Source organism: Athene cunicularia, assembly GCF_003259725.1.
Source record: "Athene cunicularia isolate RWA chromosome 10 unlocalized genomic scaffold, athCun1 chr10_part1, whole genome shotgun sequence".
In the NCBI taxonomy this organism is placed as follows: domain Eukaryota; kingdom Metazoa; phylum Chordata; class Aves; order Strigiformes; family Strigidae; genus Athene; species Athene cunicularia.
Genome location: NW_020799112.1, coordinates 6,914,260 through 6,938,703, shown reverse-complemented (window position 1 = coordinate 6,938,703; position 24,444 = coordinate 6,914,260). Strand labels below are relative to the sequence as shown.

Below are 24,444 nucleotides of genomic sequence, written 5' to 3'. Positions count from 1 at the left end.
TACTGTTACTATTAAAAATATGTATATCATATTTGGGATGAGATGAACACAGCATTCTTCATGAACATTCACCATCTTACATAATTGATCAATGATCAGTCCCAGAAAGTAAGATCTAATTGTCATCCTCTTAAAATTTCAAGACTGCAAAACACAAAAGCAGTCAGACTCACAGAAACTAGAACTGAACTGCAGTTCAGAGCAGAGGAGGCCAAATTTTGAACGGGCTGAGGAAATTATAGTTTAGTTTTAGAACCTGTTCAAGTGTAACATTATTGTATTTCCCTGCCAGTGTTGTAAACACATCTATTGAATGGGTTTAATTCTTTCACCAGCCTAAGCATCTTAAAGGAATATTCTTCCAGTATTAGCTCAGTTGATTTCCAATAAAGGCCATACCTATACAGCCATGACAATTTCCCTGCAGAAAGTCTTTACAGGCCATTTTATGGACATTCATTTGCAACAACCATATTTTTTATGACTCTTACAAGAAACATGTGGAACACTGGTGGTTTGATAAAGACCAATCTACCAAAAAGGCCCTAAAAATGGCAGATAACAACTTCTCAGATCTCTCAAGGCTAGCAGAAAAATGGAGCAGAGGGCCAAACAAAACATCGTGACACAATGTGTACACATCTGCCTGGTTAGTATGCTCTGCTATTTTAATCCTTCAGTGCATTTTGGAAGCCTTTAATCAGAGATGTAGTAAACCGTTTGAATTTTACAGTACATGGTAAGTGTAAATATTACCAGCTTAAATGATTTGGGTTTCCGTTCGTTGTATAAAAACTATGTCTGAACATCTGTGCCTGTGAAGATTAAAGGGCTAAAAAGCCTGGAAATAGAAGACCTTTGTATTCACAGATCACTGAAGGGAGTTACAATGCCTGGAAAGCTTAACTGCACCTTCAACCAACTTTGACCACATCTGAAGAAACTTTAACATTATTTAAATAGTCTAGAAAGTAAACAGTTCTGAAAAATTTCAGAACAGTTTTTGTGCCAACAGAGCTTGAAGCTTCTTCCAAGTTTGGCTAATTTTTTTCACACTAAGACCACCTCCATTGCACTCTGTAAACCTAACTTTTTAAGGCAGGGGTTTTCTCCATTTTTCTGTGAGACCCTTAAGTACTTCCAAGTAAACAGCTGGCTCACTCCTGACCTCACTTCTACCAGTTCTATATAATCACCCCTTACCTGCAGTAGGATTGCTTCTGATTTATAGTAGGGTAAAGATGATAAGCATCAGGCCCTCACTATATCACAGATTAGGCTTCTTTATTTTAATAAACTATTTCCTCATCACTGACTATCATTTCTGACATATATCACTCAGCTTGTACTACCCTAGGCCTCCTCCACATCAATCATCTTCAGCTGTGACATCTTCAGCTGCCATTGTATTTCTATTCTTTTGCATTTCTTTCTATTCTATTGTATTTCTACACTTTGAAAAATTCTTTGGAATCCACATGTGGTGGAAACATCCACCCATCACTCCAGTAGCAGAGAGAACAAGCTGTCATAAAATAGAAAGCAACATTCCCTAACAGAAGAACTCATCTGTGAAGCCAAAAAGCTTCTCATCTTTATCATCGCAGTGATCCAAAGCCTGGGACAGAACTAGCCTGCAATAGTGTTCTGAAGGAAGATGAGAAGCTTATCTATGACCTTGTAAGTTCACCTGCTCTGGAATCCAAGTGAAACAAAGATCCTTTCATTTTTTCCAGAGAAACACGCAACAAGCTTTAAGCCCCTCATGCTCTGAGCTTAAAGAAGTCAGTATTTTTTTTTATTTAAAAAAAAAACAATAATTCAGAGGTCCATGATAAAGCAGGTTAAAAGTAACAAAAGCATTGGCTTTGACTTTTCAAAGAGTATATTGACATAAAATAATGTATCTTTATCCTGTCTCCTTTCCCCAAACAAAGAATAATTTTATTTCCTAACCATTTTAATCCACAACATCAAGGACAGGGAATTAGTAACAACACAGAGATATCAAGAAAATTCTTTAAGCTGTTGTTCTAAATATTCTGTGGCATTAAACGACTGATTTTAAGGTCTTGGCATGGAATAAATCATCTCTCTTGTTTCCTATAGATCACTGTAATCAGAATAGCAATGTTGTTAGCTAGAAAGGCTCTATTTTACCAAAGTTTAAATGAATACAACAGCACGTATACCTATACAATCAAACTCAAGCAACTGTGCTGAAGGTAAACAGATATACCAACCAGTGCAAAAACTGCAAGAGAAATATGGTAGTGTTTTATGGAACTGATGTGTATGAAACTACAATAATAGCAGTTGTCTTATAAACAAGAAAAACATTACAAGAAAAAAAAAAAGTGTGACATCTGCAAACACTTGTTAAAAGGAACACATACACAGCAGCTGTACGCAGATACATGGTGACTAAGCTACTCTAGTAAACTTAGTTTAGTGTATGCAGCCCAGCAGGACAGAACCACAGAAACCCTGTAGTAGGCTTGTTAGCAAGAGCTGAGTTCCAGCTCAGCAAGTCCTGACAAGTTAGAGATTTCAGTCACTGCTGACTCTAGGGCAGAGCTTCACCCTGCCTGGATTGCAAGGAAGAACACAGCCTTCAGCTCCTCAGGATATGTAAAAGCAAGGTGGTGACCAGCTGTGGTGGACATCCCATGGTACTCCTTGGAACCAGGGCATTAGCCCTGGCATCTTGGCCAAAAGCCAAGCTTAGATATTAACTACTTCATCTAACTCCAATTTCCCGCAATGTTTCAAGGATATAGGAGACTTCTTCCTGATCCACATTTTACTCTATTATACTGTGTTCAGATATATTAGGCAGCTGTATCCTTTTCAGTTAACAGAATTATAACTTTTAGGGGTTGTGGTAGCGTAAAAGAACAATGGAAATGAAGAAACACTGCCATTCATTGTCATTATTACAATATAAATTATGGTGCAGTATCACATTTATACACAGTTTCCTATATGAATCCTAAAAATTAGATCATAGTCAGATTTAGTAACCAAATTCTTATCACTTGAAATAGTACTCAAAGTTATCACCCTCTCAGTACACTCTCCCTCTACCTTCACTTACATCTCCATCATGCCCCTTCTACAGCCCAGTAGAAGGAATCATTCCTAGCATCTTAAGCCCTTTGTGGCACTACAGTGTACTGGAGCAAGGAAGCAAGACTGCCAGGGAAAGCAAAGATGGAAAGACAGAAAGATTAAAAGAAATCAGTGGCCTACTTGATTTTTTCAAAGACAGAGGACAGCAAAACCAAAAGCAGTATCCTTGCTTTTGCGCCTCAGAGTAGGTAGTCCAATTAATCCAAGAATATGCCAGAATTTCTTTAAGTCTTAAGCATTTCATTTTACTGTTCCATTCCTAGAAGAAACTTCAGGGAGGTAGATGACAACCCATAAAAAGGTATATACTACAGCAAACAGATGTAGATGCTAAGCAATTTCAAAACCTAGGGAAAGGCAGGGGCTCAGGATAAGTGAGAAAGTGAAATACTGGGGTTTCAACCCCAAGCCCCAAATTAAGGTTGACATGTGGGTGATTCCCACAGCCCTTCACAAAGGGGGGGTGAGTTTGCCTTTAGGCTTCCCTCCAGGGTGCGGTGGCCTTGCAGACAGAGCCATGGGGTAAAGGAGCCCCAGGTGTCTGCATTCAGTAACCCAAGGTCAGGTGTCCCACTGAGGGATAACAGCTGGGACCACTTGCAGGCGGGGCAGTGTCTGTCTGTGAGGTGGATGCCCTGTGCAGAGCTCCCTGTTGGGGAAGGACCTCCTGCCTCCCTGGGACTGGGCTCCAGTCAGGTCTGGCTTTTGTAAATGCGGGCTGTGTAGAGATTCAGTATGTGGCTTCCTTGGTCTTATGTGTTTGGCTTGTTGACTCGGTTGTCTCCTGTCCCTTCTATGGGAGACTGCATGTCACCATTTATTCCACTCATTGTTGGTTGTGTGGTGTTGTTGTTGGGGTCAGTGGGATTGATGTCGATTATGTATAATCTGACTTGTTTGTACCCCCAGCGCTCACCCATGTACTGACCCTTCTGTATCAAATACAACTTGGTTATTGGTTCATCTTTATGCTGGCTGTGTCCTTGATGCTAGGCCTGATAATTGGCAAAACAGGAAGATGCTATATTTTTAATCATCTTGTCTGAAACAAATGAAAAGTGCATAGATCCTTGCAGTCAATCCACAGTGACAAATTAATTTGTCCAAAAGAACTTCTAAAACATTTCTGGTTTAATTGCATGTATTCTGCCAATGCAGTCAACATATTGCTGTTACGTGGTGGATTTAAGGAGAAAAACAGAAAACAGAGGTAGCTAAGAAATTGCTCCTTCTAGAGGTAAGGAAAACTTCTGTGTCTACTGAAAAGAAACAAAAACTACCAACCCCCACACCTCCAACAAACCAGAAAAACTCATCCTCTCCAAAAACTGGTATACTACAGACAGGAAAGCTACTCTTAAGTGGATGTTAATTGTAGCAATTCCTTTTTAGGAACAGAACTGTTATTTGAGTAATGATAGGTTTCGGCCATCACATTGTGTTGGTACTCAGACTACATTTCTGCAGTCAGGAACTGAACTGCTCTAACAGCTCACCATGACCAAATGAGGGATCCTGGCCACGTTCCCCTTTCCCTGTTTCTCTCTTTTTCCCCCAGCTTCTGCTCCTGCTCCTATTTTTTATTTCTCCTGATTTAGCAGCAATGACCCTTCAACAAGCACATTCAAATCCTACACAAGAGAGGGGGGGAAAAAAAAACCAAAACACAAGAAAACCAATACCACACATCTGAAAGCATATTCATCTCCAAATTTTGTGGGTTGTATAGTCACATTCCCTTGATACATAGTTGCTTTCACAGAGATCTTGTGTGTCTGGTAGCAAGAGATAACACCCAGTTACTTCTCTTTTAATTTAGAGCCAGCATGAAGAGCCAACGCTAAGCCCAAACAGGCTCAAAATTCTTCAACAGTATTGTAGTGCCCCAACAAAATGACTGTAAAAATAAATCCTGACATTTCTCCTATACATTGAAAATTAGTTTGCTAATGTACTCCATTTAAGTCAATATTAAATTACAACTGAGTGATAAAAAGATATGCATAAATCAAAGAACTCCATTGCTCCAATGCTTCTATTTAACGCTATAACAAAGCAGTATTTACATCAGAAATTTTATTTGGTCAAATTTTATTACTATTTACATTACCCATGTTACTAAAAGAAACAAGGCACAAATATAACTCAGTTTACTTTCTTAACACAGCAATGTATGATTAATTAAAAATCCACCCAGGAATGATTTCTGAAAAGCTGGGAATACAGACTTCAGTGGTTGTCTGGGAGAAAGACTGTCATGTTTCATAGTTTAACCTTCTGTTCCTCACAGCATGACCCTCATCAGATAAGGTTAAATAATATTTATTCAATAAAGCAAGCATAAGGAGGTAGAACAGAGAGCTTGACTTCATGATGAGCAGCAGGAAGGCTATTCATATGTCCAGTACCGACAGTCAAGGAAAGTTAATTATTAAAATATTAAGAAAGATTTCAGTTTAACCAGTTTCAGACAGCTTGGTTATTTTTTTCAACATGTGGCGATTATTTGATTTCACATAACATTTGTTCCTTTTTTTGCTAATACTGATGAGTATTTTGGCCTTATGGAGGAGTACACTTGATATTTAGACATTATATACTATGAATTATGAATATGTAAATTAGATCATAAAAAAAACAACCTCCAGGAAGCTACTGACCAACACTATAACCCCTGTCTTCAGCAAGAAACCACAGAAGTCTTTTGCATAGGAATTTTTATTTCTATCTAATGAATATACCATATTTAATGTATTTGTATTACTGTTCAAACATGTGCTATTTACAGACATAAGATTAACAGAGCAGTACCATAAGGTCAGATGTAGGAAGATGTAAAGATGTTCTTTGTTTTCAGGTTTTGAGCACTTCTGTCAGGAGAAACAGCATTGTTTAAAGTAAGCACAAAGTCACCTCTATACAAAAATTACATAGCCATGTATTTCTGAACCTAGAAATTCTGTATTTGTCAATGCTGACTTTGTATGACAGACAACTTTTCAAGACTTTAATTCCAAAATTATAAATCTAAAAGCAGAAAACACTGTCCAGACAAATGTTTTCCTAAAAGTAAGTATCTTCTCACTAACTAGTGTTCAAAACATTTTTCCTTTAATAGCCAATTTTCAGTTTCCCCAGAGTAACAAAAGAAGGGGAACTGAAATGGAATAGTATTAAGTCTGAGGATGGGGGTCACTCCTGAAAGCAGGAGTTACAGAATAAACTGCAAATGAGAAAAAATAAAACACTTTCCCATTCAGTCCTGTTATCCCCCCAAGTCTTAATTCCACTATTTGCACTTCCCTACTATGGAAGTAATTTGGCTCATTCTTCTACTAACAGTCCCCAGGCTGTCATGCCAGAAATGGATTTCTGTGTGTGCATCTCAGGAAAGCAACCTGCTGAGCGCTGCTCTTGCAGATTTTGTTGATGAAATTTCCCTTAAATATTTTTTTTCCAATTGCTGCTTAATAACATAAACTACTTTCTTCATGTTAAAGTCCTAAACATATACCACTAAGTCAAGAGTAGCTAAATGGTACTTTAAGTAGTTCCAGCATACTGAAGCTAAATAAAAATTCTTAGAGGTTAGAAAACTACAAACTGATTTTTGTTGAAAAATCTACATTATGTCAGCCTGAAACTAGTATGACTTTAAACATGGATTCCAAAAAAAAAGAAGATTAAAATCTAGCAAGATTTTCAAATAAACAGAAAATAGTATTTCCTGATGTTTTTAAGCATTCTCAAGGCCTAAAAAAACAAGATCTCAGCTGAACTGTGGGTGTCCAGCGGCAGTTACAACTGGATTTCCATCAACTGCTTTGGGGATTGTCCTGGGTTTTATTTCATCTTCCCAAAGGTTCTAGTGTAAGCAAAAAATCTAGACTACGTGGAAATATTTTAAAGAATTACTCATCCAACCACCCAAGTTAAATTCTCTGATTTTATTTCCCTGTCCATAGCTTTCAGAGAAAAAAAAACCTTTATGTAGGATTCACAAGACAGAATCGAAACACTCTCCAACACTGCATGTTCAAGCATCAATCGTGCACACATGCTTAACTTTAAGCAGCAGAATAAGCACACAATAAAGACTGGGGTATAAACTAGTGTTTTGACTGGGGTATAAACTAGTGTTTTATTAGAATTCAGCTCTAGTTACTCAGTTTCCACATACTGTACTCTCTGAGTAGGTATATGGAAGTTAACCAAACACCACTGCCTGACCATATGCCAGCAAACACACGTCCAGGTGACTGCATAAAAAGAATGGGAACAATTTCCAAAGCTACAAAGCTGAGAACTCACACTCAGTTAGAAACATGTCTGACTTGGCCTTCAGAGCTACTAACAACATCCCCTCTCCTCTGGAGCTGACAGGTGGGTCAGAAGGCTTCTGAAAAGTTTAATAAATACAGACTTCCAGTCTAAACACAGTTTGGCATGAATAGAGTCCTGTCCTGTAGTGTAAGAGCTGAGAATGACAGACAGCCTTGGAGTCTGTATGTTCTGCCTCTCTTGTTTTCAGTAAAAAACAGCTCCAAGGTGGTTACCATGCCCCTTGGTACCATGCCTTCAATCCCTTTAACCAGTACAGAAGACACTCAAGACCCGTGGCATTTCTCATTCAACTGAAAACAAAGAATCTGATTTTATCAAAATTAATTCCGGAGCTTCACAGAAAGAAGCAATTGTTTCTCTGACTGACTCTATTTTAGTTAGTACATTTTTTCTTCCCCTAAGGCTGTTTGGATGCTGGATTGCAGCATCTCTCCACTGTCAATGTTACAAAAGAATGTCTAATTAGACAGAGTACTGAAAACAGAGCAGCAGCATGACCATCTCAACTTCACAACAAAATAGAAGAGATCTAAAATAGGGAAAAATACAGTGTTGTACTCAGGTTTAGAATAGTGCACTTGGGCAGCTTGAGAAATGCTGCAGTCTGGACCATGCCAGTTTCAGACTGCATCATTACTGACCTCATACAGTTAGGCTGCACTAGGAGTTGGACATGAGAGCTGTGTCCTTCAGGAGCTATAACTATCAGATGGCTTCAGGTTTCTAGTCCATACCTACAGAGCTATTGTCCAAATAAGTTTTTACCCTAAAGACAGTGGCATATCACATAAAAAAAGGAAACTCTGCAAACTTGCCTTTTATCTCATCTAAAAAGTGCAGTTTAAAAATAAATATGCATCTTGCATTATTGTTTAATAATCTATAGTAAAAAGCAAAGTTTTTTTCAAATAGATTATTTGATACCTTTAATAATTAATTGGTCATGTTTGAATACTAATTAAGAGATGAGAACAACATTGATATAAGGTCACAGACCATAAAGAGACAGCAGAGCTCTCGAGGGGTCTCCCCTCAGGTCCCTATTAGAATCAGCAATACCTACTTACCATTCCTGACAAGCAGCTGTTTAGCACATTCACATAGACTTCCATCATGGAAATTCTAAACATTATCCAGTCAGTATGATCTATTCTTTACATCCTTACTGTTTTTCTAACATCAAACCTAAGTATCCCCTTGCCCCAGTTTAAAATCCATTTTTTCTCATCTACTCCACCACAGACAGAAAGAATAGCCTTCTCTTTAACATTCATAAGTATTTGGAGATTGTATCTGGCCCTGCCCCCCCCCCCGCTCCAGTCTTCTAATCTTTAGAGTAAACAACCTGAATTAATTCAAACTTCCCACAGAGGTAAGATTTTTAAACCTCTTGAGAATAATTACTGCTGCCCTCCATTTCTCTCCAAATTGTCCCCTACTTTTCCAAACAGCAGTGCAAAAACCTAACATAAATATTCCAGCTGAGTCCTCACCACTGCTGAGTAGGAGGGAAGGTGTGTAGGCTGCAAGCCTTCTTAGACATGTCAATGTCTATGACGAGTGAACCATTCACAAGAGCACAACAGGAAAGTTCAGCCGTTTCTGGCTCCAATCTCTAGCAATTTAAATTTAGCAACAGTGTGCGCTTTGGGTCCAACTTCAGTTTCTGACATCTCTATCTCTGTAAGAGAAAGAGCTACCTATGAGCAACTGGATGCTTCTGCTAATGACTCCTTCCGTGAGTGCTGCTCCCACTGATGGGAGCTCTTCTTCCCCTTTGTCTTGCATGACAAAAATGCTCCAAAGCTTGAGTAAGCTGACATAGACCTATTTGTGACCTACAACACCCCATGCAATTACTCAGCTAATTAACCACGATGAACAAGTCTCTTTAAACCATGTATATAGCTACATAAATAAAACCACCCCCAAAAAATGCCACACAAAAGAAAAGCCACATTATTTGAGGAACTTTATTTAGATTGAATAGATTTATGCATCTTACTCTGTTTTCTACATTTAAGTATACAAAATCTGAATATTTCTAGTGCTTACCTTTCTGTGTTCAATGGAAGGCTGTGGGATGACAAACTGAAATCCCAGCACTGCTAGGGAACTGAGAAGTCTGAAAAAGCAAATAGTAAAACAGAAGATAGAATCAACACTTAGAGAAACCACACATCTACAACCTATTACAGGGCTTCATACTGCAAGAACTTACTGAGACACTTGAAAACTATTACTAACCGAAGCAGACTCACTAAACTGTATGAAACGTTCTTATGACATTCTTTTCACAGCAGGCAGTACCAGGTACACACATATAGCTGTCTGTCTCTAAAGCAAAAGTGCATCAAGTAGAATCCACTGACAGTATTTCACATAACTTTATGTTTAAATGAAAATATTTTTGGCAGTGCATATTTTAACACCTCTGCATCTGGTGTCAAACTGACACACGCTTTGCAAAGCAGTAAATAAGAATTCACCCATCTGTGGGCTAAATCTGCTTCTTGCTCTGGCTCCTCATTTTGCAGATGAACACTCCACCTCCAGCACACAGGAAACATGCAAAGAATCACCATGATTTTGCAGAAAATAGGTTCTTCTCCAACTGCCTAACACTTTAGAAATTGAATAACTTAATGGGCACAGAAGATGGAAAGTAGCAGACACAGCTCACCAGAGACTCAGGATAAGCAACCAAGCATCACTCCAGTCCCCACTTCTTCAATCTGAAAGGAGTCATAATGGGAACCAAGCCCAAACAAACTTTGTTCTGTCAAGCCTCACCACCATAATGACTCCTAGGAGCCCATTACAAGTTCGGCTCAGTTAGCTTGGTCTTTTGTTTGCTATATTTTGCACTGGGGACCGGTTTGCCCCCTTCCAGCAAGTCTCTTCATCAGAAAGCACAGAAAGGTATGAGAAGTAGGATTAAGACATCTTTATTTCTACTAGGAGTTTGACTTTTCAGTCTGCAAAGAGCTTGCTTCGGACCATCTATAAAGAGGAAAGCTGTTAATGATTTGCTCAGTTGCAATGCAGAAGTAAAACCGATAGTTTCGGACACAAAATCCATCTGCAAACTAATGGACCAGACAAAATCCAGCTGTGCTTCTTACTCACAGCTCCTTCCTTTGCTCCCTATACAGTAACCCTTTAAACATTTCTATTTTTTTCAGGTATTTTCAGAGACAGATCTCCTAAACAGGAAGGGGTTTTTATACTAAGAATTTTACTATTTCATTACCACCAATACAAATTTTCTTCTACTAGGGAGAATGTTTTTCTGCAGTTTTCTAGGGATCCTTAGGTAAGTATTGATTGCACATGGCCTATCATCACCTCATCACCAGTCTATGCCCTTATCTCTCAAAGCAGTAAACCAAAGGCAAGAAAAAGTCATTACTTCCTTACTTTGACATCAATTTAGAAAAAAAAAAACAAAACAATGAAAAGTCTTCAAAAGTCTGTTAGAAGGAAGTATTATATCTCACAAAGCTATCAGAGGCCCAGTTTAAATGCCTCTGTGCAAATGCACGTAGGACAGGGAATAAACAAGAGGGGTTAGAGACGCATGCATGCCTGCGGGGCTGTGATCTTACCGGCATCACGAAGATGTGGTGGGATGGCTCCTGTGACTGGAGTGCTGGAATGGAAGGGAACAGGCTCTCTAGGAAGGACAGGCAGGGGAGATGAGGTGCCGGGTCACCTTCTATGTCAGTGACCAGCCGGAATGCCCGGGGCCCTGCCTGGGGCTGGGTGAGGAGCCGACCGAGAGCTCACGGGTCAGGATTAAAGGGAAGGCAGGGACAGGAGACGTTATAGTGGGAATCTGCTGCAGGCCACCCGACCAGGAACACCGAGCAGGCAAGGGCCTCTATAGACAGACAGGCGCAGCCTCGGGTTCCCAAGCCCTGGCCCTCGGGGGGCACTTCAACCACCTGGTATCTGCTGGAGGGACAACACTGCAGGGCATAAGCAATCCAGGAGGTTCCTGGAAGGTCTTGATGTTAACTTCCTCCTTCAAGTGACAGAGGAACCAGCGAGGAGAGGTGCTGTGCTGGACCTTGTTCTCATTGACCAGGAGGGGCTGGTAGGTAGTGTAAAGCTCAAGGGCAGCCTTAGCTGCAGTGACCATAAAATAGTGGAGTTCAAGATCCTTAGAGAAGCAAAGAGCTTACTACCCTGGACTTCAGGAGAGCACACTTTGGCCTCTTCAGGGATCTCCTTGGCAGAGTAGCATGGGATAAAGCCCTGGAGGGAAGAAGGGCTCAAAAAAGCTGGTTAATATTCAAGGATCACTTCCTCCAAGATCAGGAATGATGCATCCCAACAAAGAAGTAGTCAAGTAAAAACACCAGGAGGCCTGCGTGGATGGACAAGGAGCTCAGGGACAAGCTCAAACATAAAAAGGAAGCCTACAGGGGGTGAGAGCATGGACAGGTAGCCTGGGAAGAATACAGAGAAATTATCCAAGCAGCCAGGGATCAGGTTGAGAAGGCCAAAACCCTGACAGAGTTAAATCTGGCCAGGGACACTAAAGACAACAAGAATATCTTCTATAGTACATAGACAATAAAAGGAAGACTAGGGAAAATGTGGGCCCTTTCTGGAAGGAAAAGGCAGATGTGGTCACTGAGGATATGGAGAAGGCTGAGGTAGCCAATGACTTTTTTGCCTCAGTCATCACTGGCAAGAGCTCCAGCCATACCACCCAAGATACAGAGGGCAGAGGTGGGGACTGGGAGAAGGGAGAACCTCACACTGTAGGAGAAGATTAAGTCTGAGACCATCTAAGGAACCTCAACATGCACAAGTCCATGGGGCCTGATGAGATGCATCCACGGGTCCTGAGGGAACTGGCAGACAACGTGTGTAAGCCACTATCCTTCATATTTGAGAAGCCATGGCAGTCCAATGAAGTTCCCACTGACTGGAACCCATTTTTAAAAAGGGAAAAAAGGAAGCCCCTGGAAACTACAGGCCAGTCAGTCTCACCTCTATGCCTGTCAAGATCATGGAATAAATCCTTCTGGAAGCTATGCTAGGGCACAAGGAAAACAAGGAGGTGATTGGTGACAACCAACATGGTTTCACTAAGGGCAGATCACGTCTGACAAATTTGGTGGCCTTCTACAACTGGGTTACAGAATTGGTGAATAAGGGAAGCGCAACTAATGTCATCCACCTGGATTTATGCAAAACATCTGACACTGTCCCACATGACATCCTTGTCTATAAATTGGAGATGTGGATTTGACAAATGGAGCACTCAGTGGATAAGAAATTGGCTGTATGGTCTCACTCAAAGAGTCGCAGTCAACAGCTCGATGTCCAAGTGGAGAGCAGTGACAGGTGCCCCTCCTCAGGGCTTGGGACCGGCACTGTTTAACATCTTTGTTGGGAACATGGACAGTGGGATCAAGGCACCCTCAGCGAGTTCACCAAAAGCTGTGTGGTGGAGTCGACACACTGGAGGGAAGGGATGTGTGATCCACAGGGACCTGGACAGGCTGGAGAGGTGGGATCATGAAAACCTCCTGAAGGTCAACAAGGCCAAGTGCAAGGTCCTGCCCATGGGTCAGGGCAATCCCAAGCACAAATACAGGCTGGGTGAGGAGTGGATTGAGAGCAGCCCTGCCAAGAAGGACTTGGGAGAGTCAGTGGATGGAAAACTGACTGAGAGCCAGCAATGTGCGCTCACAGCCCAGAAAGCCAACGGTATCCTGGGCTGCATCAAGAGCAGTGTGGCCAGCAGGTACAGGGAGGGGATTCTCCCCCTCTACTCCACTCTCTTGCAGTACTGGATCCAGCTCTGGGGTCCCCAACATAAAAAAGGAAATAGACCTGTTTGAGCAGGTTCAGAGGAGGCCACAAAGATAATCAGGGGCCTGGAGCACCTCTCCTGTGAGGTAAGGCTGAGAGAGTTGGGGGGTTCAGCTGGAGAAGAGAAGGCTCTGGGGAGACCTTAGAGCGGCCTCCCAGGGCTGAAAAGGGCTACAGGAAAGGGGGGAGGGACTCTTGATCAGGGGGTGTAGGGGTAGGACAAGGGGTAACAGTTTTAAACTGAAAGAAGGGAGATTTAGATTAGATCTAAGGAAGAAAACCTTCACTGTGATGGTGTTGAGACTCTAGCACAGGTTGCCCAGAGGAGCTGTGGCTGCCCCCTTCCTGGCAGGGTTCAAGGCCAGGTTGGACGGGGCTTTGGGCAACCTGGGCTAGTGGAAGGTGTCCCTGCCCGGGGCAGGGGAGTGGGACTGGATGGGCTTTAAGGTCCCTTCCAACCCAAACCATTCTGTGATTCTGATTTGTGATAAAGCAAAATACAGAGGAGGTGGCTAAAATCAGAGCCAGTGTAAGGCACTATAAAGAAACCACAGTAAGTCAAAATGTTCAGTTCAGAGCAAGGCCAAATAACACAGTGGTGGATGAAAGCCAAAGGCACGAATGAAGAAAATGATTTGCCAATCTCACTTGAAATCAAAGGTAGAAATAGAAACAGAACTCAGACCCCCAGACTGCAAAATGACAGTATCAAGTCTGTCTTTAGCTGACCTGCATATCCCTTTTTCAAGGGCTGAAGTGATCTCCTAACTATTCCCAATCAAAACATGACAAACTTCTAAGTAGGCAGAGCACAGTCTGAGAGGCCCAGCCTACATCCTCTGCAAATCATATTTAACTTCCTTTTCAGAATCTTCCTACCCACTCCCTGATCCCTTATGGCTTCTGCTCCCTATAATCCCTCAGTGCATGTGAAAGAAAGTTCAAACTTTGCATAGTGAAATGAATGCTTTCATCCTCAACAGGACAGGATTTTTCTGATCAGTCTGAAGGACTACAGATTTCCATGTGTAAATTCCTCTGAAATCATGCACAAGGTTGGGAGTTCTGAACTGAGTGAGAACTGTAATCTTCAAAGCAAATTACTTAGCAGATTAAAGTTTTCAGTTCTAAAATGCAAACTTTTAGTATATGCATGCCGACTCCGTGCCAAGCTTTTCCTGATCATTCTTTAATGAGGCTGCACTGTAATCACCATCTGTATGTAAGTGCGTAAGGACAATGAAGATAGTTTTTAAGTTCATTATCTGCAATTGGATCGCTCAAACAATGGTATCAACCTACTACTTCAAACACAAATGAAATCTGTCAAGAATACTTAAGCTATCCTGAGGTAAGCCTCCCAGCTTCAAATCAGCGTGTGGCAATCTTAGTTTTCTTAATGTTATTTCCCTCAGTAGCTTGCTTTGGCTAACTTCTCTGGACTAGGCTTTTTTATTTGTCATGCTTGACTAATGTTAGGCCTCCCAAGCTACAAAAATAGGCTTCTCCAATTTCAGTGGGTTTGTTTCAGGTATTCTTACTGTGCGGAAAAGCCAAAAAGAACAAGTGCTCCTCAAAATAAAACAAAACTTTTCAAGTATACGTGAACAGATCAGGTACCAATTGCAGTGATTGGTGATTGTTGCGAGTACAGTCCATGCTTTCAACATTATAGCACTATTTGGAGCCAGGTACCTCATTTAAAGCAAAGTAAAGCTTTAAAGTGTCAGTCTATCCATGCTGCAAAGAGCAAACACGCTCACTTTCTTTTACTGGCAAGCAATACCAATTTCTGTTTAAGAAGGGGCAGGGGGTGGGGGGGTGGAAATGCAGAGAAAATGAAGTAGTATTAGCTTTATTGTAGGAGTAGCAGGAAAAAGTTAGCTATTTAACACCTCATTCAGGACCACCTCTCAGAGTTCTTCCTCTGTCATTGCAGAGTATTAGCTCTCCATGAAGCTGGAAGGTAGCAAAATCACTTTCTTGCATGATTGCTGTCCCTTAGTAGTTATATTTTATGAAGGGCTCTTGTGGCCAACTGTGGATTGTCCAGATAGGAGTGAAAGTATTTTAACCAAGTGATTAACCAAGTGATGGCTCTTGTCTCACATTCCCAACTTCCTCCCAAATGAAAGTCAGTAGAACAGCCTATGTCTGGGAAAGCCTGGGAGGAGCTATGCAGGGAGAAGTTTCAACAGGAAAGATAACACAGACAGTGTCAATAATATCTGACAGATCCATTTTGATGTGGAATCTGCCCTGGTATACTACGAGGGTTCCAGAACTGCAATTCAAAGGCTGACATCTGAAATTCACAAGAAGACAGTATCTCCATACATCTCCATATCAGTGAAAGAATATGCAGACGTCATTCCTTGCAGGAGGTCAACTTTTGTTTTTGTAGCATCACAGCTGCCTGTTTTCTCTGAATCTGCTTGCCCAACTACAAAACTGGACAGACCAGCTTAGAAACAGTTGTATGTTTTGTTTGTCAGGAAGGTCTTTCCTCTGTTTGCCCACTGGCAGACTGTTTCAGGAATGCATAATATAAATCCCTGAAGGAATTGCAGCATGGGTACTAAAACATGTAAATCAATAATCTAAGCCCAGTGACTAGTTGTACCGAAAAAAAAAAAAAAAAAAAAAAAAAAAAAAAAGGAACTGGTCAATAATATATGCCACCACAGTGGTGCTCTAAGTGTAAACAAACACTGAGAACTTTCTTTCTTTTTTTACTGTCACCAAAGAATGCTATTATCTGGTATGCATGTACTTGATTATTTGGTCTTTACACAAGATGTTTATTTATTCTCCTATGATACAAACAATTTTAACACCAAAGCAAGAGACAACCAAACTGGTATTTACTACAGTGTGTTAAGAGCATATTAATAAGATTTTAAATGCTTTATTGCATCACTTACCTCAAAGAAACTATCAAACTGTCTACCATGATCCTTTAATGTAAGGTGTCTTGAACTGAAAAATACCTCTTCACTGTGGTACAGCACAATGCTGATCACACACAAATCCTACAGAAAGAAAAGAGAAAAACATTTAACACTGCCTATTCAGTATTTTCCAGGATGTCAATGAAATTGGATACAGACCTGCATTAGTCATCTCTACCTCAATTCTTGAGACTTTACAGAAATTCAAACTGGAAATCCAGTTTATATTACATGAATAGACTGGACACACCCCATTTTTTGCAACAGAATTTCAACAGTGCCAAAGTGCTTTGTTGAAAGGCCATAGGATGTAAAATCTTGATTTTATTTCCAAGGATGCAAACCTGACATTAAACTTATTTGCCTTTTTATCTCGCATTCCTGGTATGTCACCTGTATGACAATAAAGCAAACAGCTTTATTTAAAGTCTTGTGTTAATAGAATTCATAGAACTGAAACTGAGTTACCAATTTCTATTGTATAGTAGTATTATTAATACACTCTCCATTTTGTGAGCAATGCAAGGATGATTCTGTTGCGAGTGCTCATACAGCCTGCAGAAGACAGGAGCAGTGTTGTTCCCTCTCTATTATAGATTGGAAACTCAGACACAATGAAGTTAAATGCCTTGCCCACAGTTATGGAGAAAATCTGGGGTTAAACAGCATTCTGAATACAAATTCAACTGATCCTTATTTCCAAGTACTACCATTACATCATGACAACTGCAAATGCATAGAAGCCCTACCAGCCCTTGAGAGGGGTATTACCTAGGCACTCTCTCCTTTGTTTAGAAATACTCTTAAACATTCAGATACCTGAGGAGCTCTTATTCTGGTAAATTTTTAATCATATATCAGACAGCTAAAAATGCTGCACTGGAATTCTCAGACAGAAAAAAGATCCTTGCAGTAAGGAAATACAATATAAATCGAAGGGGGCAGGGGAGGGGGTGAGGTGGGTGACAGGAGGGAGAATAAGGGGAAATAAATCAGTTAGGACTGAACCTAAATCCATACATTTCAGAACTTGGTCAACCATTGTCTGTATCTTGCCATTTACAAGTGGTTGCATGTTGAAATGCAGTGGAGTGAACAAAAACAAGAGAACATTGCTGTTCATAGATAAAGAGCTCTCAATTTCTGTCAGCCAGCCAGATAATTAAAATCTGCCTGCCTAGAAATGGACAACACAAACTAAACTAACGTGCAGTTAAATAAAGCACAGATCATGCTGCTAGAAAATGTGGATTGTTTGCAGGTAACTGGCCAAGCTAAATATTCCCTCTTCCCCAAATAAAAATCAAAGAATAACAAATTTGTTTTAGAAAAAAATCACAACTTAACTTTTTTTTTTTAAAAAAATCCTCTTTTTATTGTTTGATCTTTTAGTTTTATAAATGGAAGGCATTGAATTTGGAGTACTTGGAAAAGTATCATGACAAAAGTGCTGCACGTAACAGGTTTGAATTAGTCATGAGGAAGAAAGCACTAGGGCTCAGCTAAACTTCATCCTTCCTTTTTGCAGTAGATCTAAGAGGCTTTCTCAGACTTATTCAACAATTTCACTGCTTAATGTTGCACAGTTGTGTATTGGGTTCGTGTGGCAAGGTTTTGGTAGTGGGGGGCTACAGGGGTGGTTTCTGTGAGAAGCTGCCAGAAGCTTCCCCCATGTCCGACAGAGCCAACGCCAGGCGGCTCCAAGTCAGAGCCAGCGCTGGCCAAGGCCGAGCCCAGCAGTGACGGCGGTGGTGCCTCGGGGAGAACGTGTTTAAGATGGGGAAAAAGCTGCTGCACAACAGCAGCCAGGAGAGAGGAGTGAGAAGGCGTGAGAGGAACAACTCTGCAGACACCGAGGTCCGAGCAGAAGGAGGGGAGGAGGTGCTGCAGGCGCCGGAGCAGAGATTCCCCCGCAGCCCGTGGTGCTGCCCGTGGGGAGGCAGCTGTGCCCTGCGCCCACGGAGGTGAAGGGTGGAGCCGATACCCACCCGCAGCCCGTGGGGGACCCCACGCCGGAGCAGGGGGTGCCCGAAGGAGCTGTGACCCCACGGGAAGCCCACGCTGGAGCAGGCTCCTGGCAGGACCGGTGGCCCCGTGGACTGAGCCCACGCCGAGGCAGGTTTGGTGGCAGGACTTGTGACCCCGTGGGGGACCCACGCTGGCGCAGTCTGTGCCTGAGGGACTGCACCCTGTGGGAGGGACCCACGCTGGAGCAGCTCGTGAAGAACTGCCTGTGGGAAGGACTCACGTTGGAGAAGTTCATGTTATGTCAAGTCTGCCGTGGCAGGGATCCCATGCTGGCGCAGGGGAAGTGTGAGAAGTCCTCCCCGGGAGGAGGAGGTAGCGACAGAAACAACTGTGATGAACTGACTGAAACCCCCATTCCCTGTCCCCCTGTACTGCTGACCAGGAGCAGATAGAGAAAATCAGGTGTAAATTTGAGGCCGTGAATAAGGGAGGGATGGGGAGAAGGTGATTTTTAATATTTGGTTCTATTTCTCATTATCCTACTCTGATTTGATTGATAATAAAGTAATTCTTCCCCAAGTCGAGTCTGGTTTGCCTGTGATGATACTTGGTGAGTGATCTCCCTGTCCTTCGCTCGACCTGTAAACCTTTCGTTACATTTTCTTTCCCCTGTCCAGCTGAGGAGGAGAGTGACTGAGCAGCTTTGGTGGGCACCTGGCATCTAGCCAGGGTCCACGCACCACAAGTTGTTTTTAAAGGATGGGCAGCACTTCTGAAAACAGATTTTTAGTCTAGCTCTCCTGCAACCCTTTACACCATCTAAGCTTTTAGTACAGTTTCAGAAAAAGCTATCTTACTTTAAATGTTAGGCAAGTTCACATATACAGCACTAACACAAGGCATTTAGACAGATCCCCTAGGATACTATTTACTAACAGACATTTTGAATTGTGAAGGAAACAAAGGTCTCATTTCCTGCAACCTGACTCTTAATTACCAGCCATATCGAGGCAATAGTCTTTTATATCATTTATTGAAAATGGAGGATATGTATGTAACGTGGATTGTAACCAACATGGTTTCAAGTTCTTAACATTCTGTTTTTTTCCACTCCACAATAATCTTTTTATCCAACATCCTTGTATGGAGGGACACAATCTCAGCAGAACATGGTTACAGGATACAAACTCACAGAAAAAGAAATGTGCACTCCCCTAATCCACTTTGTAAACTGCACCTCATTTGAAAAGCAGAAAAGATACTGTTATAGATCTAGTTTTGCAAAGAAGCAAGGGAGTATCCTCTGGTGTTTCTGGATATTGTTCTTAAAAAGAGTGCTTCAAGTCCATGCATATGTTTTCAATTTTTTCAGTTCATCTGTATCTTCACTGTCAATGGTAGGTTGCATTACAAACTTAACTTTCAACAGCCTTTTTCAAAATACTTCTCACTGCAACACATAGATGCATCTCTTTGGAAATACCATTTGTAGCACATAGTGTAAAAACTGTTAAGTATCTAAGTGACTTAAGAGCTTGTTTTCAAAATTATTTAAGTGCTTAGGTGCTTACAACCTATTGAAAGAAATGTCATTTTTGCAGCGGTGGTTTTGATATGAAAATGGGCAAATGTGCAATTATTTTCCCTCTAGAAGATCCAGGGCAAAACGAATACCTGAAATGTCTAGACAGTTAACACTAGGATTAAATAACATGAATTTTGGCATGGAAACTTTCAAAAGCCTGATGAGGTGTACTATGTGCTAGTCACCACAATAGGTCTTGCAAATGTGAAAGTCAAACTACCTTCCCACAAGGGGCCTTAAAAGCACTACAGACCTATCTAGCAAAAGACTTTCTAGTAACCCTACTTACAGCAGAATAGATGTTAATAGCTCAGCTGGAACAACCCACACTTCTGTACTTCAAGTTCACAAGACTTTCTCTACTGCATTAAAATATTTAACATTTCAGCAATCTTGCCCATTTCACCTCCAAGTGGGTTGAAAACAAAATCTGTGAAACTGGGTAGGGAGAAAAACACATGCACACACCAGAAAAAAACCCAAACAAACAAAACAAAGCGACCAACACACCCACCGCACAGGATGGAACAGAATTCACAGAATCACAAAATCAGCTAGGTTGGAAAAGACCTTGAAGATCATCCAGTCCAACCATTAACCTAACACTGACAGTTCCCAACTACACTAGATCCCTCAGCGCTATGTCAGCTCTATTCTTAAACACCTCCAGGGATGGGGACTCCACCACCTCCCTGGGCAGCCCATTCCAACCTCTTCTCCAGAACCACCATGGCATGACAATCAAAGGGAGAGGTGTTTCACTGCATATAATAAAATGTGCATCAGGTCACAGAAAATGAGACTGGATAAAAAGACCCTTATTAAAGGCTCCTCCACTTTCACACTGCGAGTGATCCTAACACCCTCAAACGGCTGCTGCCAGTCTCAGCAGTTATACTACCAAGCTATGAGCTAATAATCATAACCATCCTTTTTTTATTTATATTAACTGGAATTTACTCTGACACTCATTCTCGCCATTACCTTCAGAGTCTCCTTAATCATCTCAGCTTAGCAACCCACTTGAAGTCAGACACTGCAGCCCTTTGTAAGCAGGGCTTAGATGAATGTCTAAGTGAAATCAGAAAACAAAAATTCTAATTTGTAATGGACACTTCAAGAAGGGGCAGAGATGGATAATGGTGGTAACTCAGAAAAAAATAATCTATTAGGCTCACAGGCAATCCCATAAATTTGCTGAAATGGACACAATAAAATTTCTCAAAGAGTTAAGTGATGCAATACACAGAATTAAAGGACAGACACCACAGACATTCTACAGAAAGTTAAGAGGAAGAAAGTTTACTGGGAAGTCAACAGTGAGATCTCCTCCTTAGCTAATTAACTTAAAGAAATGTCTTCCTACAAAGTGGTTTGAAAATTTGCAGAAAGCCAATGAATTTGTTATCCTAACCTCTTAAATATTACGGGACCACTCACATGCAATTTTTCATGTGTACCCTTTGTGTACTGTGAGTGGAAGGTATTACACTTCCATTAATTCGTGTATTTTTAGCATTAAACCTATACTTCTTATAAGGCCTTTTGACTCACATATAACCCTATGCATCTGTGTACTAACTTTAACAGAAATTTAACACATGCACAGTACCAACTGAAACAATCCAAGACCCTCTATTTTTACTCACAAGCATGTGAGATACATCATGTACAAACATATGCTAATTCAACTAAGTTCAGAATTGCTTTGAGCTTTCAGCCTATTTTATCTTGTTGACTTAAATATATAGCAAGCCAACTTAAATTTCCTTCAATATTTATCTTTCTGGTTAGACTATGCATCTTGCCAGCTACTGACAATGGCAACTTAAAGTAGCTGTGAAACTTGAGCATCATTCTGAAGTCATGTTTCCACTGATGTACAAAGCTCTCTTTTTGTATTATTTAGGAAAAAATAAATTTAGAAATACTTAAAAAGATATTATACCCTTTAAGATTGCCCTTGCATCTGTTGTCTTGCACATTGGTATAGTGTACATATTAGTTTAGTTGTTCACACCTATTAAATGATGTTCAATGCAAGTCCTTTGGATTGCATCCTAAATTCACTACATTCACAAGACTTTGACAAAGCACCTCACAGTGCAGCAGGTTGATCTAGTTACATAATTCATGCACACATCCAACATCTTGGACTGCAGCTGTTGACAACTGCCACCAGAGTTTTAATCTCTTCAAATACTCATTAACTACATTAAAACATACACTTGTCTCCAGAAGCTGCATAACAGAGAAATCTAGTATTAGATCTGATTAAAAGTTCTGATGCTTACATGAAGCAAACACTTTCATTAAAATAAAAATTGCAAGTTACTCCACCTAACCCTGAAGGTGCCTCCCTGTTTTACTTTAAATGCTTTGAAAACTTTATAAAGTTCTCCTTCTGGGTGTGTCCAGAACTACTGCAGTCCAAGAAAGCTCAGTGCCTGTCTCCAATCTAAGCTTGATCAAGATCCAGAAGTTTTCATTTCTCTGCCTAAAATCTCACAGAAAAACCCCACAGTTCAGTAAAGTATACTCTACAAACAACAACATGCACAGAGGCATGATCTAGCCTCTTACACTCACAGGTGCCACTGTCTTTTAAACATAGCCTCTAGAATCATCTGCTTTTGCATAACAGGTTGGTGACTCATGCCCCTGTGATAGGCAGCCCTGACTCAAGAGCCTCTGCACAAAGTGGAGAGGCACGCCCTGGTGCCTCAGGGCAGAACCTTATCCACTGCCATACAGACTAATCTAGGTGAAAGTGCCAACGGTTCTATAAAGTTGTGCTTCTACAGAAACACCAAAGACCCTAAATAAAGCAATAATCTTGAGGTTGAGGTCCATCCCGGAGTAGTTTGAAATTTTGGTCCCATTTCTAGAGCTGTTTCTTAATTCAGCAAACACTTCACTTCTTAAAGAACAATTTCAGATCGTTTCTTTGGAATTCAGCAGAAAACATGTACCTAATTATTTGGCATTCAATTCTATAACATTTAACTGTCCTCTGAAAATCTAGGAGACTAACTCAAAGTTGGTGAAATCTAACAGTAACCATACCAAAATACTAATTCACAAAATGCAAATTTTGGTTTGTAAAAATACTGTTATGCTGGAGGGTGCCACCATTCAAACAATTTTTCTTCAGTCTTTGTTGAAGTACATATAATTTAACTAAAGATCTAACAAGGGTTGTGACATCTTGTAAGTAAAGGGGAAAAGCAAGAAAGTGCTTGTTTATAGGTTGTGAGCTGCAGTCATGTGACTAGTAGGATTTGTTTCTTTATTTTTTCCTCTAGATTTTGGCCTAATCCCTGGGATTATTTTTAAAACTGTGCTCAGTAACTACAATTTTTAGAAGAATTATTTCTTATGATGATACTGTAGATAGACAACCTCATTTCTAACTGAACAATGTTTTGCCAAGAAATCACTGCCCAAAATGCATCTTTCAGTTCTAGAATCTACATTGTCTTCTACAGCAGCCAGTTTAGAAAATGTTACGATCCAAATAATGTACCTATCATCAGGTCATTGACCTTTCCCTGACTCTATTGTGTTATTTTCTAAGGACAATCTAAAATCAGGGTTACATTTTCCAGTTTTCTGTGAAGTAATAAAGGTAAAGCCAGATACTATATTTCACTGAAAAGATCCCTCAACTCTGTAAAAGCCTTTGTTGGCAGAGTGAAAGAAAACCAGAAAACACCTCCAATAAACAGAGGACAGACCAACTGGTTGGAGCATGTATTTAGCATTCTATGTTATACAAGTTAATTGGTATTATTGCTTAGGGGATGAATACAAAATATGCACTCATGCATCCATTGGTATATAAAAAGAAGTCCAGCACACAACTAATAAAGCTAAGCTAACTTTTTCTTAACCTTCCTTTCTCTCTCTAGAGGCTACTGTAGAAATCTTGATATCAGCTTGTCACCGTTCACCGATTTGAGGAATTCCAACTCCTGCCATCGCTGTTCTGTATCACTAGTGCAGAAAAAACTGCACAGACCTTATATAAGATGAGTATGTAAGGACCTGAGCAACTCTGTTCCCATCTGAAAGTACTTACTCAATTTTCAACTAGTATATTCTACTTGTGTCATGCAAAGTGGCTCAGATCCACGTGGTTTTGTTCACAGATCCACAATAATCACACAGACTGCTCCACACTTAATCAGCCCAGAGAACTAGGTCTGGCAGTTTCAGCATTTGAAAACTACGAAAGGTGCTACTTATAGCACCTTATAGCTACTTAAGCAATTCATATTAGAAACCATCACCTGTTCTAACAAAACACATTCCATATATTTGAAGAGATTTTGCTCTCCTTTTAAAGAGGTTTGCTACAACCTGAGCATTGCAAACCAAAGATGTAGAAGGGACTACACATGTAAGAGGGGGAGATTACTTGTTGAAGACCCTCTTCATAAAACAATCTTTCTTAACCTTTCCATAATCCTAATCAACAATAATCTGATTATCGATATTGAAAGATACCAAAAAAGGAATAGTTAACAGCCTAAAAAGTCAAGGGGAAATACCTAACATCTCTAGAAGCACGGATTCCAAATACAGATGAATCCTTCATTGTTACAACAAGAAAGAGAAACAGACTTGTGT

General features: G+C 40.7%; 1 protein-coding gene across 1 annotated transcript in view; it reads right to left on the bottom strand.

Annotated features, from left to right (window-relative positions):
- The window catches only part of THSD4 (thrombospondin type 1 domain containing 4), a 348,410-nt gene that overhangs the window by 284,997 nt on the left and 38,969 nt on the right, over positions 1-24,444 (bottom strand). The window contains exons 2-3 of the mRNA XM_026856282.1: positions 16,233-16,340; positions 9,532-9,601 (exon numbers count right to left, since the gene is read on the bottom strand). Of these exons, the coding sequence (XP_026712083.1) occupies positions 9,532-9,601; positions 16,233-16,261 (99 nt within the window). The 5' untranslated portion in view covers positions 16,262-16,340. The remainder of the gene's footprint in view (positions 1-9,531; positions 9,602-16,232; positions 16,341-24,444) is intronic.